Consider the following 13,727-nt stretch of genomic DNA (forward strand, 5'->3'; position numbering starts at 1 on the left):
TCTTGAAAGACCCTATCGTATCCGCCTCCACCACTGTTGCCGGCAGCCCATTCCCCGCACTCACCACTCTCTGAGTAAAAAACTTACCCCTGACATCTCCTCTATACCTACTCCCCAGCACCTTAAAGTGAATCTTGTGGCCACCATTTCAGCCCTGGGGAAAAGCCTCTGACTATCCACATGATCAATGCCTCTCATCAGCTCATACACCTCTACCAGGTTCCCCCCTCATCATCCGTCGCTCCAAGGAGAAAAGGAGACAGACAACCTTACCTGTCAGCAAGCCTCCCAAAAATGATGGATCCTGCCAAGAACCCAGCCATGTAGAGAGACTGTGCCAGGTGTCTCAGTGACTTACGGTCACACACCAAGTCCCACTGTCAAAGCAAGAACACAGCCAACACACTCAGACAGTATCTCAACAGACGTAGGAAGGAAGAGGAGCAGGGAGTCTACCATCCAGCTCCTCGGTTACTTGTAGTACTTGTACACCGACCCTTCCCCAGTACAGACCGACCAACCATCACCCTTCCCCACCCACTGCTTCACCAGCACGTTAACCTCCAGCAGACTTCGAAATCCCTTTCGACACCGCTTCTAGCCCGGTCCCTGAGCATGTACCCCCACACCCTGGCAGCACTCACTCGCAGATACCTTCTTACGCTGGAAGAGCAGTTGGTTTCGGGAAGGCCAGTGTGAGAATTCGTCACTTGGTGGTTTCCCCATTGGTCAGTGGGGTAGGGATGGGACCCCTTCACACTCTCCCATCACCCCCTGCTTTAGCCCATGTGTTCACCACAGCGCTTCTTCCAAATTATTTTAGGGAGATAGAGTCACAGGGAAACAGGCCCTTCAGCCCAACTGGTCCATGCCGACCATGGTACCCACCATGCTAGTCCCATTTGCCTGCGTTTGGCCCATATCCCTCTGAACCTTTCCCATCCACGGACCTGTCCAAGTGTCTGTAAAATGTTAATGTACCTGCCTCACCCACTTCCTCTGGCAGCTCGTTCCATGTACGGACCACCCTCTGGGTGAAAAAGTTGCCCCTCAGGTTCCTATTAAATCTCTCCCCTCTCACCTTAAACCTGTGCCCTCTAGTTCTTGATTCCCCAACCCTGGGGAAAAGACTGAGTGCACTCACCCTATCAATGCCCCTCATGATTTTATACACCTCTATAAGGTCACCCCTCAGTCTCCTACGCTCCAAGGAATAAAATCCCAGCCAGCCCGACCTCTCCCTGTAACTCAGTCCCTCGAGACCCAGCAACATCCTCGTAAATCTCCTCTGCACTCTCTCCAGCTTAATGACGTCTTTCCTATAACAGGGCGACCTAACCTGTTCCCAACACTCCAAGTGCAGCCTCGCCAACATCTTGCAACATAACGTCCCAACTCCTACACTCAGTGACCCGACTGATGAAGGCCAGCGTGCTGAATGCCTTCTTCACCGCCCTGTCTACCTGTGGCCCCACTGTCAGGGAACCGAAGGTGAGAATATTTCTCAATTACCGCAAACCTTTTGAGGTAGAACGGGTTCCTTCCTTCCCAAAACTGAGCAGAGCATCTGACTGTAAAGCAGATGTCTTAAACCGTACCTCTGTCACGATGGTAGCTGTGAACTGGGACCGGTCATACACCCACCCGTCGGTGCACGCCTGTGTGTCGGGCTGGCTCCGGTTCCCCCACGTCTCGTTGGTGCCCAGGAGCTGCCACTGTGGTGAGGTGTACAGGAGGCATTTGTCCGGCCTCCCCTCCCGGTCCAGGGGCACGAAGACCCGGAGAAGCTCCTCGCTCAGCGGCTCCTCCGTCACGTTGAGGTACCTCGTGCCGTTGGCTCCCGGGTGCACCCTGCACCGGTGGCCGGGTACAACAGCCACAAAGTTCTGAAGCAGGTTGTGGCTGGCCATGAAGGTAATCGGGAGAGACAGGAGGAGGATGTGGATGATTTGGAATCTGCCCGCACCTCCCACCTTCTCCAGGATATCCACAAAGCCCATGGTCATGTCGTATGGGCACAGAGATGGTCGCTTAAGGAGGGACAGTTATCACCTTGGAGACCTTGGTTCGGATGGAGAGACGCCAGTCTTTGGATACAGGTTGGCATCGACAAGTTTCAGGAACATTTAACCTGGTGACAACAGATTTACTCATTAGAGTCATAGTCAAAACTTGCACGTTCTCCCTGTGACCGCGTGGGTTTCAAAGTCCAATGCACAGATGCACAAGAGCAACGAAGAACTTACAGCAGCAGCATCACAGCCACAGAGCATCAGAGACACAACATTCACAAGAAAAACTTCAACATAAATCAAACACAGTTTTTACAAGAAAGAACACAATTAGAACAGAAAAACGAAGTTCATTGTAGTGCAGAGGTCCCAGTGTTGCTGTACTGAGGCAGTGATTAGGATTGTGTAGGTTGGTTCAAGAACCGAACGGTTGAAGGGAAGTCGCTGTTCCTGAACCTGGTGGTGTGGGACTTCAGGCTTCTGTACCTCCTGCCCGATGGGAGTTGCAAGAAGATGGCATCGCCACATAGAGTCCTTCAGCACAGAAACAGGCCCTTCGGCCCAACTGGTCCATGCTGACCAAGATTCCCATCTAAGCCAGTCCCATTTGCCCACATTTGGCCCATATCCCTCTGAACCTTTCCCATCCGTGGACCTGTCCAAGTGCCTTTTAAATGTTGTTAATGTACCTGCCTCACCCACTTCCTCTGGCAGCTCGTTCCATGTACGGACCACCCTCTGGTTCCCATTAAATCTCTCCCCTCTCACCTTAAACCTGTGCCCTCTAGTTCTTGATTCCCCAACCCTGGGAAAAGGACTGTGCGCATTCACACTATCTAGAACATGGAACATAGAACAGTACAGCAGTGGACAGGCCATTCAGCCCACAATGTTGTGCTGATCTTGATGCCCATTTATACTAAATGTCCTCCTCCTGTGTATCATCCACATCCCTCTGTTCCCCTCATGATTATTTCCGCCCCTCATGATTCGACACACCTCTATAAGGTCACCCCTCAGTCTCCTACGCTCCAAGGGATGAAGTCCTAGCCTGCCCAATCTCTCTCCATAACTCAGGCCCTTGTAAATCTCTTTCCAGCTTAATGGCAGCTTTCCTTATGCAGGGCAACCAGAACTGAACACAGTATTCTAAACGCAGCCTCACTGACGTCCTGTACAACTGCAACATAATGTCCCAACTCCTGTACTCACTGCCCTGACCAATGAAGGCCAGGGTGCCAAACGCCTTCTTCACCGCCCTGTCTACCTGCGACCCCACTTTCAGTGACCACGTACCTGTGCCCTGAGGTCCCTTGGTTCTACAACACTCCCCGGTGTAAACTTATTTCTGCATTAAACGACGACGAGTGCTGTGGTAAGAAGGTGAGAGTGGGATTAAAGTTTGTGAGAATTTATGGTTAAAAAATCTTTAGGTGAAAATTATGTGAATTACACTTGCTTATTATTCCAAAGAAGGAGACCATTCTGCCCATTGAGTTCATGCCTACGTCCACCAGAGCAATCCCCTCGGTCCCATTCCTCTCCTTATTTACCGCATGTCCCTGCAACCTATTCTTTCTCTCAGATGCTGCTGCCACCCCGTCAATCTTCCTGCTACTTATCTACAGCCAGGGGCCCTTTATGACAGCCAATTACCACACCGCCACCCTGAACCAGCATCTCAACCTGAAACATTGACCCTCTGCCTCCCCAGATGCTGCTCGACCCGCTGAGGTCCCCCAGCAGTTTGATTTTAATGCACCAGCACGTTGTTGGGACGTGGGAGGGAACCGGAGCACCCGGGGGAGACCCACGTGGTCACAGGGAGAACGTGCAAACTCTACACACAGACAGCGCCAGAGGTCGGGATCGAACCCGGGTCTCCGAAGGCAGCCCGACATCAAACAGCTCAGGTTGCTACCTCACAGCTTCCAATAAAGCTATCTGTGAGTCATAGAACATAGAAAACCTACAGCACAATTCAGGTCCTTCAGCCCACAAAGCTGTGCCAAACATATCCCTACCCTAGAAATTACTAGGCTTACCCATAGCCCTCTATTTTACTCAGCTCCATGTACCGATCTAACAGTCTCTTGAAAGACCCTATCGTATCCGCCTCCACCACCGTTGCCGGCAGCCCATTCCACACACTCACCGCTCTCTGAGTAAAAAACCTACCCCTGACATCTCCTCTGTACCTACTCCCCAGCACCTTAAACCTGTGTCCTCTTGTGGCCACCATTTCAGCCCTGGGGAAAAGCCTCTGACTATCCACACGATCAATACCTCTCATCATCTTATACACCTCTATCAGGTCCCCTCTCATCCTCCGTCGCTCCAAGGAGAAAAGGCCGTCATTGTTGTATTGCCTTGAAAACCTTGTTTCGTTGCCTGAAGTGAATTTTTTTATGGTGGTTGAGCTTTATTTAACAGAATGCCAATTATCCACTTTCCTCAGAAATATTTTTCTTCTGTATATTGTAATTCTACCCAGAATGTTTCAAAACATAAGGGATTTTAAAATAAGATCTTTTTTTAAAAATACATTAATTTATTGAAAACGATAAAACAGAAAATGCTGGAAATACTCAGCAGGTCAGACAGGATCTGCAGAGAGTGAGAGAGTTGATGTTTCAGGTCAAAGCCCCTTCGATAGAACTGGGAAAGAGTGAACACTAGTTAGTCTCAAGTTTCAGAGAATGTGGGAGGGATAGAACAAAGGGAATATCCCCAGTAGGGTGAGGACAGGGTTGCTGTGGTGATAAGCTGGCGATGAACTAGAGACACAGAGACTGCGGATGCTGGAATCTGGAGCAATACACAAGACGCTGCAGGAACTCAGCAGGTCGGGCAGTATCTATGGAGGGAAATGGACAGTCAACGTTTCGAGTCGAGACCCTTCATCTGGACCTGAAAAATTGACTGTCCACTTCCCTCCACAGATGCTGCCCAACCCACTGAGTTCCTCCAGCAGTTCGTATGTTACTTATTTAACTGTTTGTCTAAATGAATTGAATTGAATTGGTTTATTATTGTCACTTGTACCGAGGTCCAGTGAAAAACTTGTCTTGCATCCCGATCATACAGATCAATTCATTACACAGTGCATCGAGGTAGCACAAGGTAAAACAGAATACAGAATAAAGTGTCACAGCTACAGAGAAAGTGCAGAGCAGGCAGACAATAAGGTGCAAGGTCATAACGAGGTAGATTGTGAGGTCAAGAGCCCATCTTATCGTACTAGGGAACTGTTCAATAGCCTTATAACAGCGGGATAGAAGCTGCCCTTGAGCCTGGGGGTACGTGCTTCCAGGCTTTTGTATCTTCTGCCCGATGGGAGGGGGGAGAAGAGAGAATGGCCGGGGTGGGTGGGGTCTGTGATTATGTTGGCTGCTTTCCCGAGGCAGCGGGGAGTGCGGACAGAGTCCGCGGAGGCGAGGCTGGTTTGTGTGACGTCCACAACTCTGCAGTTCCTTGCAGTCACGGGCAGAGCAGTTGCCGTCCCAAACAGCTTATACCTAGTGAGTGTACCTGATCCCACCGACTCCCCTGGCAACGTGTTCCAGGTATCAACCTCACTCTGCACAAGAAACTTACCCCTCAGATCCCCTTTAACCTCCTCTCAGTTTAAACACGTGTCCTCTCCCTCTTTAATTTTGATACCCCGAACCATGGGCAATGTACCCTCTCTATGCCTCTTATATAAGCTCATGCACTTTAGGTCACTCCTGAGCCTCCTTCACTCCAGGGAAAACAAGCCCCACCTGTCCAATCACTCCCCATAACTAAAGTGCTCCAATCCAGGCAACGCCCTCCACACCCTCTCCAGCACAACCACATCCTTCCTGCGGTATGGTGACTGGGACTGCGTCCAGTGCTCCAACTGTGGTGTTTTGTAAAGCTGCAACATGACGTTCCGTCTCTTATTTTCCTTGCCCTGACCCATTCAAGGCAAGCGCGCTAAACGCCTGGATTACCACTTTCGGGGAACTAGGGGCTCGGACCCTTTGGATCCTGCTGGACAAAATTCCTTAGTGCCTGACCATTTACTGCGTACACCCTCCCCATCTGTCAATGAACACAAACAAAGGCATGTGTAAAAATTGTGAAATGGGGGTGGGAATGATAGGAAATGCCCAACAGATCAGGCAGTGAAAGGCTACCGAGGGATAACCTTCAACAGAACTGGTGAGATGTGAAGCAAGCAGAGGAAGTGAGTGAGTTGAATTGTTGAGTTTGTTCCTGAGTTCCAAGGGCTGACGTCCACCCAGCCTGGAAGGTGAGGTTTCTTCCCCAAGCTTGGGTTGTCCTCGACAGTACAGGGCAGGAGGCCATGGACAGGTAGGTCAGAGTGGGGGAGAGATGGAGTAAAGCTACAGGAAGCCCAGAGTCACCCTGTGGAGTGAGTGCAGGATCTCGCTACAGCCGCCACCCAAGTGACACTTGGCTTCTGCGGTTACTGTATCCTCTGCACTCGGCTCTGGAGAACCGAGACAACTGCAAAACATAGTTAGCGATTACAGCTCGGCGTTCAACGCCATCGTCCCCTCAGTACTAATCAACGAGCTTCAAAACCCGGGCCTCTGCACCTCCCTCTGCAACTGGATCCCCGACTTCCTCATCGGGAGACCACAGTCAGTGCGGGTCGGTAGTAACACCTCCTCCTCGCTGGTAATCAACACAGGCGCACATCAAGGACGCGTGCTTAGCCCACTGCTCTACTCTGTCTCCAGCTTAGATGGGCATCTTGGTTGGCAGGGACCAGTTGGGTCGAAGGGCATGTTTCCCTGCTGTCGGACTCTGACCCGATGAATTGAAAATGCCTCTGGGAATCCTTCACCGTGATTGGACGTTCAGCTGGTTTGATGACATCACCCCTTCACCCCCCCCCACCCTCCCCCCGCCCAACTTTGACTGCAAGTCTGAGAGAGCAAGGCAGGCGCCGGAGAAAGGCAACAACCTATGAGACGGGAGGGGGGAGGCCATTCGGCCCATCCTGTGTGTGCTGATCCAAGAAGGAACTCCCCAGCCTGTCCTCACCTTCCCGCACGACCTGGCTGCGTCCCCTCCCCTCACAGGAACACCCCCCACCACCTTCTGAGGGGACTCATTTCCCCATCTCCCCTCGAATCCTCCCACCAATCTCTGTGAAGTCCCAGCCCACTGTTCTAATGACAGGGGAGGCACCTCTTGATCTAAACCCTTCACCGTGTTTCGCACTTCAAAGGAACCTTCCCCACACTCTCCGCAAGCACATCCCCATTGCCCCTGCCTGACTAGTGATCTCAGAAACAGTTCTCTGTTGTCTTTTTTGAACTAAAGGTTGCGAACATTGAACTGAAGTTGTGTAAATAGCACAGACTAGGGATCCTGCAATATATTGACAATGATATATCAGCAAATATTGGCGATGATTGGATCATTTGCGAGAATTTCTGTTTTCAGGGAGGGCAGATCTACAATTCTTGGAAAGCCAGCAATAGAGCCACTGCCTCACAGCTCCAGAGACCCGTGTGTGTGTGTGTGTGTGTGTGTGTGTGTGTGTGTGTGTGTGTGTGTGTGGGGGGGGGGGGGGGGTTTGCACATTCTCTCTGTGACTGCGTAGGTTTCTCCCGGGTGCTCCAGTTCCATCCCATGTCCCAAGGAGGTGCGGGGTCAGTGAGTTAATCGGCTGCTGTGAATTGCCCCCCTGGTGTGTGTGGGTGAGGGGTAGAACCTGGGGGGAGTTGGTGGGAAGGTGGGGAGAATGAGTTACAGGGGAAAATAGTGGGGGAACGGGAATGTACAGAGAGCTGGCATTCACTCAGTGGGACAAATGGCCTCATAGACTCACACAGCACAGAAACAGGCCCTTCAGCCCAGATCGACAACAATCCACCTGGACTATTCACCAGCACTCAGTCTGTGGCCTTCAATACCTCATTGATTCAAATGCTTGTCCAGATGCTTCTTCAATGCTGTGGGAGTCCTTGCCTCAATCCCAGCCCTCGGCAATGAGTTCCAGATTTTCATCCTCAGATCCCCTCTCAATCTCTTACCACAAGACTAAATTCTGTGCCCTCTAGTTTTAGATAACACTGCTGTAGGGAGAAGGTTCACTACTAAATAACATTATCTACAATTTTGTACACCTCTATCAGGTTCTGTCTCAACTTCCACTGCTCCAGAGGAAACCATCTCAGCCTATCCAGCTCTGGTGTTGTATGGTAGGTTTCTGTCCCAGTAAACTGGAGGATGTGGGGAATTTGGAGAGGGTGCAGAAGAGGTTCACCAGGATGCTGCCTGGATTAGAGGGCACGAACTATAAGGAGAGGTTGGGTTGTTTTCTCTGGAGCGGCAGAGACCGAGGGGAGACCTGATTGAGGTTTATAAAATTACGAGAGGCACAGATAGAGTAGACAGCCGGTATCTTTTCCCCAGGGTCGAAATGTCTAATACTAGACTTTTAAGGTGAGAGGGGGAATGTTTAAGGGAGATGTGTGGGGCACGTTTTTTACACAGAGAGCCGTGGGTGCCTGGAACGGGCTGCCAGGGGTGGGGGTGGAGGCAGATACAATAGAGGGGTTTAAGGGGCTCTTAGATAAGCCCATGAATGTGCAGAGAATGGAGGGATGTGGATCATAGAACATAGAACACTACAGCACAGTACAGGCCCTTCGGCCCACAATGTTGTGCTAACATTTTATCCTGCTCTAAGATCTATCTAACCCTTCCCTCCCACATAGCCCCCCATTTCTCTATCATTCATGTGCCTATCTAAGTCTCTTAAATGTCCCCATGTGCAGGCGGAAGGGATTAGTTTAGTTAGGTGTTTAATTACTAGTTTAATTAGTTTGGCACAACACGGTGGGCCGAAGGGCCTGTCCCTGTGCTGGACTGTTCCGTGTTCTAAATGGCTGGTCCACCCTCTATCCTGTTACAGAGCGACACTGCCCACCGAGTCCGCGTTGTCCACCAACCACCCACCTACACCAATCCTGCACTAATCCCCACTTCATTCTCCCCACATTCCTATCACCACTTAGCCACACACATTTACACACACATCATTGTTGGAAGAGATTCTTCCTCAGATTTCCCCCGAATGCTCTCTGTTCATCCTGACTGGTTGCATCACCACCTGGTACGGAGGCTCCAATGCACACGATCGCAAGAGGCTGCAGAGGGCTGTAGACAGCCAGCTCCATCACGGGCACAGCCCTTCCCACCATCGAAGACATCTTCAAGAGGTGCTGCCTCAAGAAAGCGGCATCCGTCACTGAGGACCCTCACCACCCGGGACATGCCCTCTTCTCGTTACTACCATCAGGGAGGAGGTACAGGAGCCTGAAGACCCACACTCAACGATTCAGGAACAGCTTCTTCCCCTCCACCATCAGATTCCTGAACAGTCCATGAACCCATGAACACTCCCTCGTTATTCCTCTTTTGCACTATTTATTTATTTTTGTAACTTATAGTAATTTTTACATCTTGCACTGTACTGCTGCCGCAAAACAACACACTTCACAACATCCGTCAGTGATAATAAACCTGATTCTGATTACTTTATACACCTCCTTCAACTACACCTCAGACCGCTCCACCCCAGGGAGAACAGACACTTGCTTCTCCAGTCTCTCCTTCGAACTGAGACACTCCGTGCCAGGCAACATCCCAGAGAATCCCCTCGGCAGCCCCTCCAGTGTCACCAGGAACGACGGAAATTGAACTGGTTAGGGTTCTGCAAGCTTGTGATCTGGCACTTGTGGGTTGAGTAGAAGATTGGGGAATCTTGCAGAGCTAACCTCAGCCCGACAGCTGCCCGTGAAGGTTAATAGCCTGACAGCTGAAAAGTTTATAAATCAGCAGCGCTTGAGGTAACAGTGTACAAGGCTGCTTGGTTTAAGGATAACAGAAGTAGAACAGTGTGTGGGGTGGAGATAACGGCTGGCAGATCACAGGAGATTAGGTGATGGAACGATCCAGATATGCAACCCACTGAGTGTGGTCTCGGCCCCAGCCAGGGGACGGTCCACGCGTTACCCCCTGCACATTAGACACTGACAGGGCAGGGGGAGGGGGTGGGACCCTCAGCCGAGGGGCAGGGAGAGGGTGGGGCTTGGATGAGGGGGATGAGGGACAGGGGGAGGGTGGGGTTTGGATGAGGGGCAGGGGTGGGTTGGGACTAGGAAACAGCCGGTTCCTTCACCCTGAGGGTGCTGATATGCCCTGGGTGGTCAGAGGTGGAGCAGTAGTTAATCCAGCGAACAGGACTCGTAACCCTTGAGACCCGGACTAGTAACCCAGAGACCCGGACTAGTAACCTAGAGACCAGGACTAGTAACCCAGAGACGTGGACTAGTAACCCAGAGTCCTGGACTAGTAACCCAGAGATCTGGACTAGTAACCTGGAGACCTGGACTAGTAACCCAGAGACCTGGACTAGTAACCCAGAGATCTGGACTAGTAACCTAGAAACCAGGACTAGTAAACCAGAGACGTGGACTAGTAACCTGGAGACACAGACTAGTAACCCAGAGACCAGGACCAGTAATCCAGAGGCCCAGTTACTTAGTGCCTGGAGTAGTATTTTACTAGCCTGGATTAGTAATTCACAGTCCTGGACTAGTAACCCTCGGGCCCAGACTAGTAACCGAGAGACAGGAGTTTGTCTCTCCGTGGCAACTGTGACATTTAAATCCCATCAAAAAGCTGACTTTCTTTTAAAATCTCAGTAATGGCGGCATCAGAACCACTGGATCACTCCTGCCCTCCAGGGGGGAGAATCCGTTGTCCTCATCTGCCTGGCCTATACGTGACTCCTGACCCACCGACCAACCCCGAAACGACCCTGCAAGCCCCTGAGGTCAAAGGGCAATGAGTGATGTGCGATGAATGCTGGCCCTTGCCCTCAGTGGCAAGATTTGGCCAAGCGGATCCCAGAGGTCTACAGGTGATCACTCCGGGCCTGGGAGCCTGGTCTTCCCTGTGGATGAAGCTCCCAACCTCCTGCTGGGGGGACTCAGCGGGTCGAGCAGCGTCTGTGGGGGGGAAAGGAACTGCCGACGGTTCGGGACAAGACCCCGCATCAGGTGTAACAGGGGTCCCTACAAATCCTCCCTCACCACCATCCAGGGACCTCAACCGCCCTCCCCACTGAGGCAGAGGTTCACCTGCACCCTCTCCAACCTCGGCTACACCATTCGGTAGTCCCCACGTGGCCTCCTCCACACCCAGCACAGACCGGGTGACCACCCCGCAGAGCACCCACGCCTTGTCCGCGACGGCCATCCCCAGCTCCCGGCTGCACAGCGCTCTAATTCCCCTTCCCATTCCCACACTGACCTGTTCACCCTCAACCTCCTCCACTGCCGGGGCAAGACCCAACCCAAACTAGAGGGGCAACACTTTACGTTCCCCCTGGGTGGTCTACACCCCCAGGTTGTGAACACTGAGTCCTGGTGCAGGGTCTCGGCCCCAAACCTCGACAGTTCACCTCTCTCTCCCCCCCACGGATGCTGCCCGACCTGCTAAGTTCCTGCAGCAGGCTGTGTGTCGCTCCAGATCCCGGCATCTGCCGTCTCCCGTGTCTCCGAATTTCCGAAATAAACTTTGGCTGACCTGTTGGTGATAGCCATCTCTCCAATGTGCTTTTCACAAGCTCTTTAACGAAAGAAAACATTGTGAAATTCCTCGGAAAACAGTTGAATCATTATGGAAGGACACTGTTTCAGGAATAGCGTGACCCTGAGGAATTTCAGATGTTCCAACAGAGAACAAGGAACAGTCCAGCACAGGAACAGGCCCATCGGCCCACCGTGTTGTGTCCAATTAAATAAACTAGTAATTAAATGCCTAAATAAACTAATCCCTTCTGCCTACACACTGTCCACATCCCCCCCACTTCCCTGCATATTCACGTGTCTGTCTAACAGCCTCTTAAACCCCTCTATCATATCTGCCTCCACCCCCAGCCCTGGCAGCACATTCCAGGCACCCACCGCTCTCTGTGTAAAAAACTTGCCCCACACATCTCCTTTGAACTAAAATGCATGCCCTCTGGTATTTGACATTTCGACCCTGGGAGAAAGATACCGGCTGTCTACTCTATCTGTGCCTCTCATAATCTTATAAACATCTATCAGATCTCCCCTCAGCCTCCTCTGCTCCAGAGAAAACCCAAGTTTGTCCAAACTCTCCAAAGCCTCCACATCCTTCCTGTAACGGGGTGACCAGAACTGAACGCAATACTCCAGATGCGGCTTGACTAGAGTTTTATAAAGCTGCAACATAACTTCCCGACTCTTGAACTCAGTGGCTCCACGAATAAAGGCAAGCCTACCACATGCCTTCTTCACTGCCCTGTCGACCTGTGCGGCTACTTGCAGGGAGCGATGGACTTGCACCCCAAGATCCCGACCTTCCCTCAGAGGCAGGAGCTGGGGAAACAGACCTGATATCCCACCACGGACAAGCAGCTCCCAGAGCTCAAAGGGTTATCGGAGAGGCTGGAGAGTCGGAATAGTCGCTGGGGAAGGTTACCGGGGAATGTCAGGATGGCTCCAGTGGTACGTGGGTGCGTGAGGGGGTGAAGGTTAAGGGCTTCAGCAGAACCAACCATACTGCCTCACAGCTCCAGAGACCCGGGTTTGATCCCGACCTCCGGTGCACTCTGTGGAATTTGCACGTTTTCCCTGTGACTAGGTGGGTGGTCTGTATATGGAACGAGCTGCCAGTTGTTGAGGCAGGTACATTAACAACATTTAAGAGGTACTTGGACAGGCCCATGGATAGGAAAGGTTTAAATGGACCAAATGCAGGCAAATGGGACCGGCTTAGATGGGCAGCTTGGTCAGCATGGAGCAGACAGGCTGAAGGGCTGTATGACTCAATGAATCTGTCTTTCTCCCCTTGTCTTCAACTTAAAGCTTAAAAAGCCGAACTTTTCCTGTTTTCTTTTGCAACGTTAACCGTGTCTCTCTCTCCACGGAGGCTGCCTGACCTGCTGAGTGTTTCCGATATTTTCTATTTTTAATTACAGGAGGGGAGATCGATCACAGCCAATGCCAATTAGATCAAAAGTCCCATAAAAAAAGCCTTTTAACGCCAGTTTTTGGGAAATGTTCCTTGGCCAAGACAGAAGATCGGAAGTGGAAGTCGTGGCTCCAGACTTGTCAAACGTCATGGACCCAAGGGACCAAACACCAGCGAAGCCCAGGTCAACGCGAGGGAATCTTGGTGTTAAATGACAGCAGGACCATGTTTGCCACGGTTACTCACCTCACCTCCCCAGCAGAGCACGCACCACAGCTCCTCAGGCGAGGACGTAATCCTCGGAGAACCAATGGGAACAAACAGGACCAAGGCAGGCAAGGTCTGAAGCATGGACCTCCCAACCGCAGCAAAGACCAGTGAGTGCGAAGGGACGACGAGTAGTGGTGTGGCTTCACGGACAGTCTCCAGGTCTGTGTGTGTGAAAGTGCGTGTCAACAAGCCGGTCCATTGACCCAGGAATACCAAACATGGTAACAGTTATTTAACCCTATGTAGGACATGCATTTAAGGTAAGAGGGGGAAACTTGTCCCTTAAGTGTGTGGGGCAGGGTTTTTACACACAGAGAGGTGGGTGCCTGGAACGGGCTGCCAGGGTTGGGGGTGGAGGCAGATATAGTAGCAATGTTTAAGAGGCATTCAGACAGGCAGGGAATGGAGGGATACGGACCATGTGCAGGC

At 51.6% G+C, this 13,727-nt stretch overlaps 1 protein-coding gene across 10 annotated transcripts in view; it reads right to left on the reverse strand.

The window, feature by feature from the left end:
- Positions 1–13,643, reverse strand: part of LOC127586950 (solute carrier family 22 member 6-A-like) — a 33,686-nt gene extending 20,043 nt beyond the window's left edge. Inside the window, exons 1-4 of one of the 10 annotated variants that reach the window (XM_052044996.1) lie at positions 13,280–13,643; positions 3,309–3,382; positions 1,599–2,131; positions 274–377 (exon numbers count right to left, since the gene is read on the reverse strand). In XM_052044996.1, the coding sequence (XP_051900956.1) occupies positions 274–377; positions 1,599–2,006 (512 nt within the window). In that variant the 5' untranslated portion in view covers positions 2,007–2,131; positions 3,309–3,382; positions 13,280–13,643. The other 9 variants (XM_052044990.1, XM_052044997.1, XM_052044994.1 and 6 more) reach the window with 9 other exon arrangements.
- Between the last annotated feature and the right edge of the window lie 84 nt (positions 13,644–13,727).

This window comes from Pristis pectinata, chromosome 38, assembly GCF_009764475.1.
Source record: "Pristis pectinata isolate sPriPec2 chromosome 38, sPriPec2.1.pri, whole genome shotgun sequence".
In the NCBI taxonomy this organism is placed as follows: Eukaryota; Metazoa; Chordata; class Chondrichthyes; order Rhinopristiformes; family Pristidae; genus Pristis; species Pristis pectinata.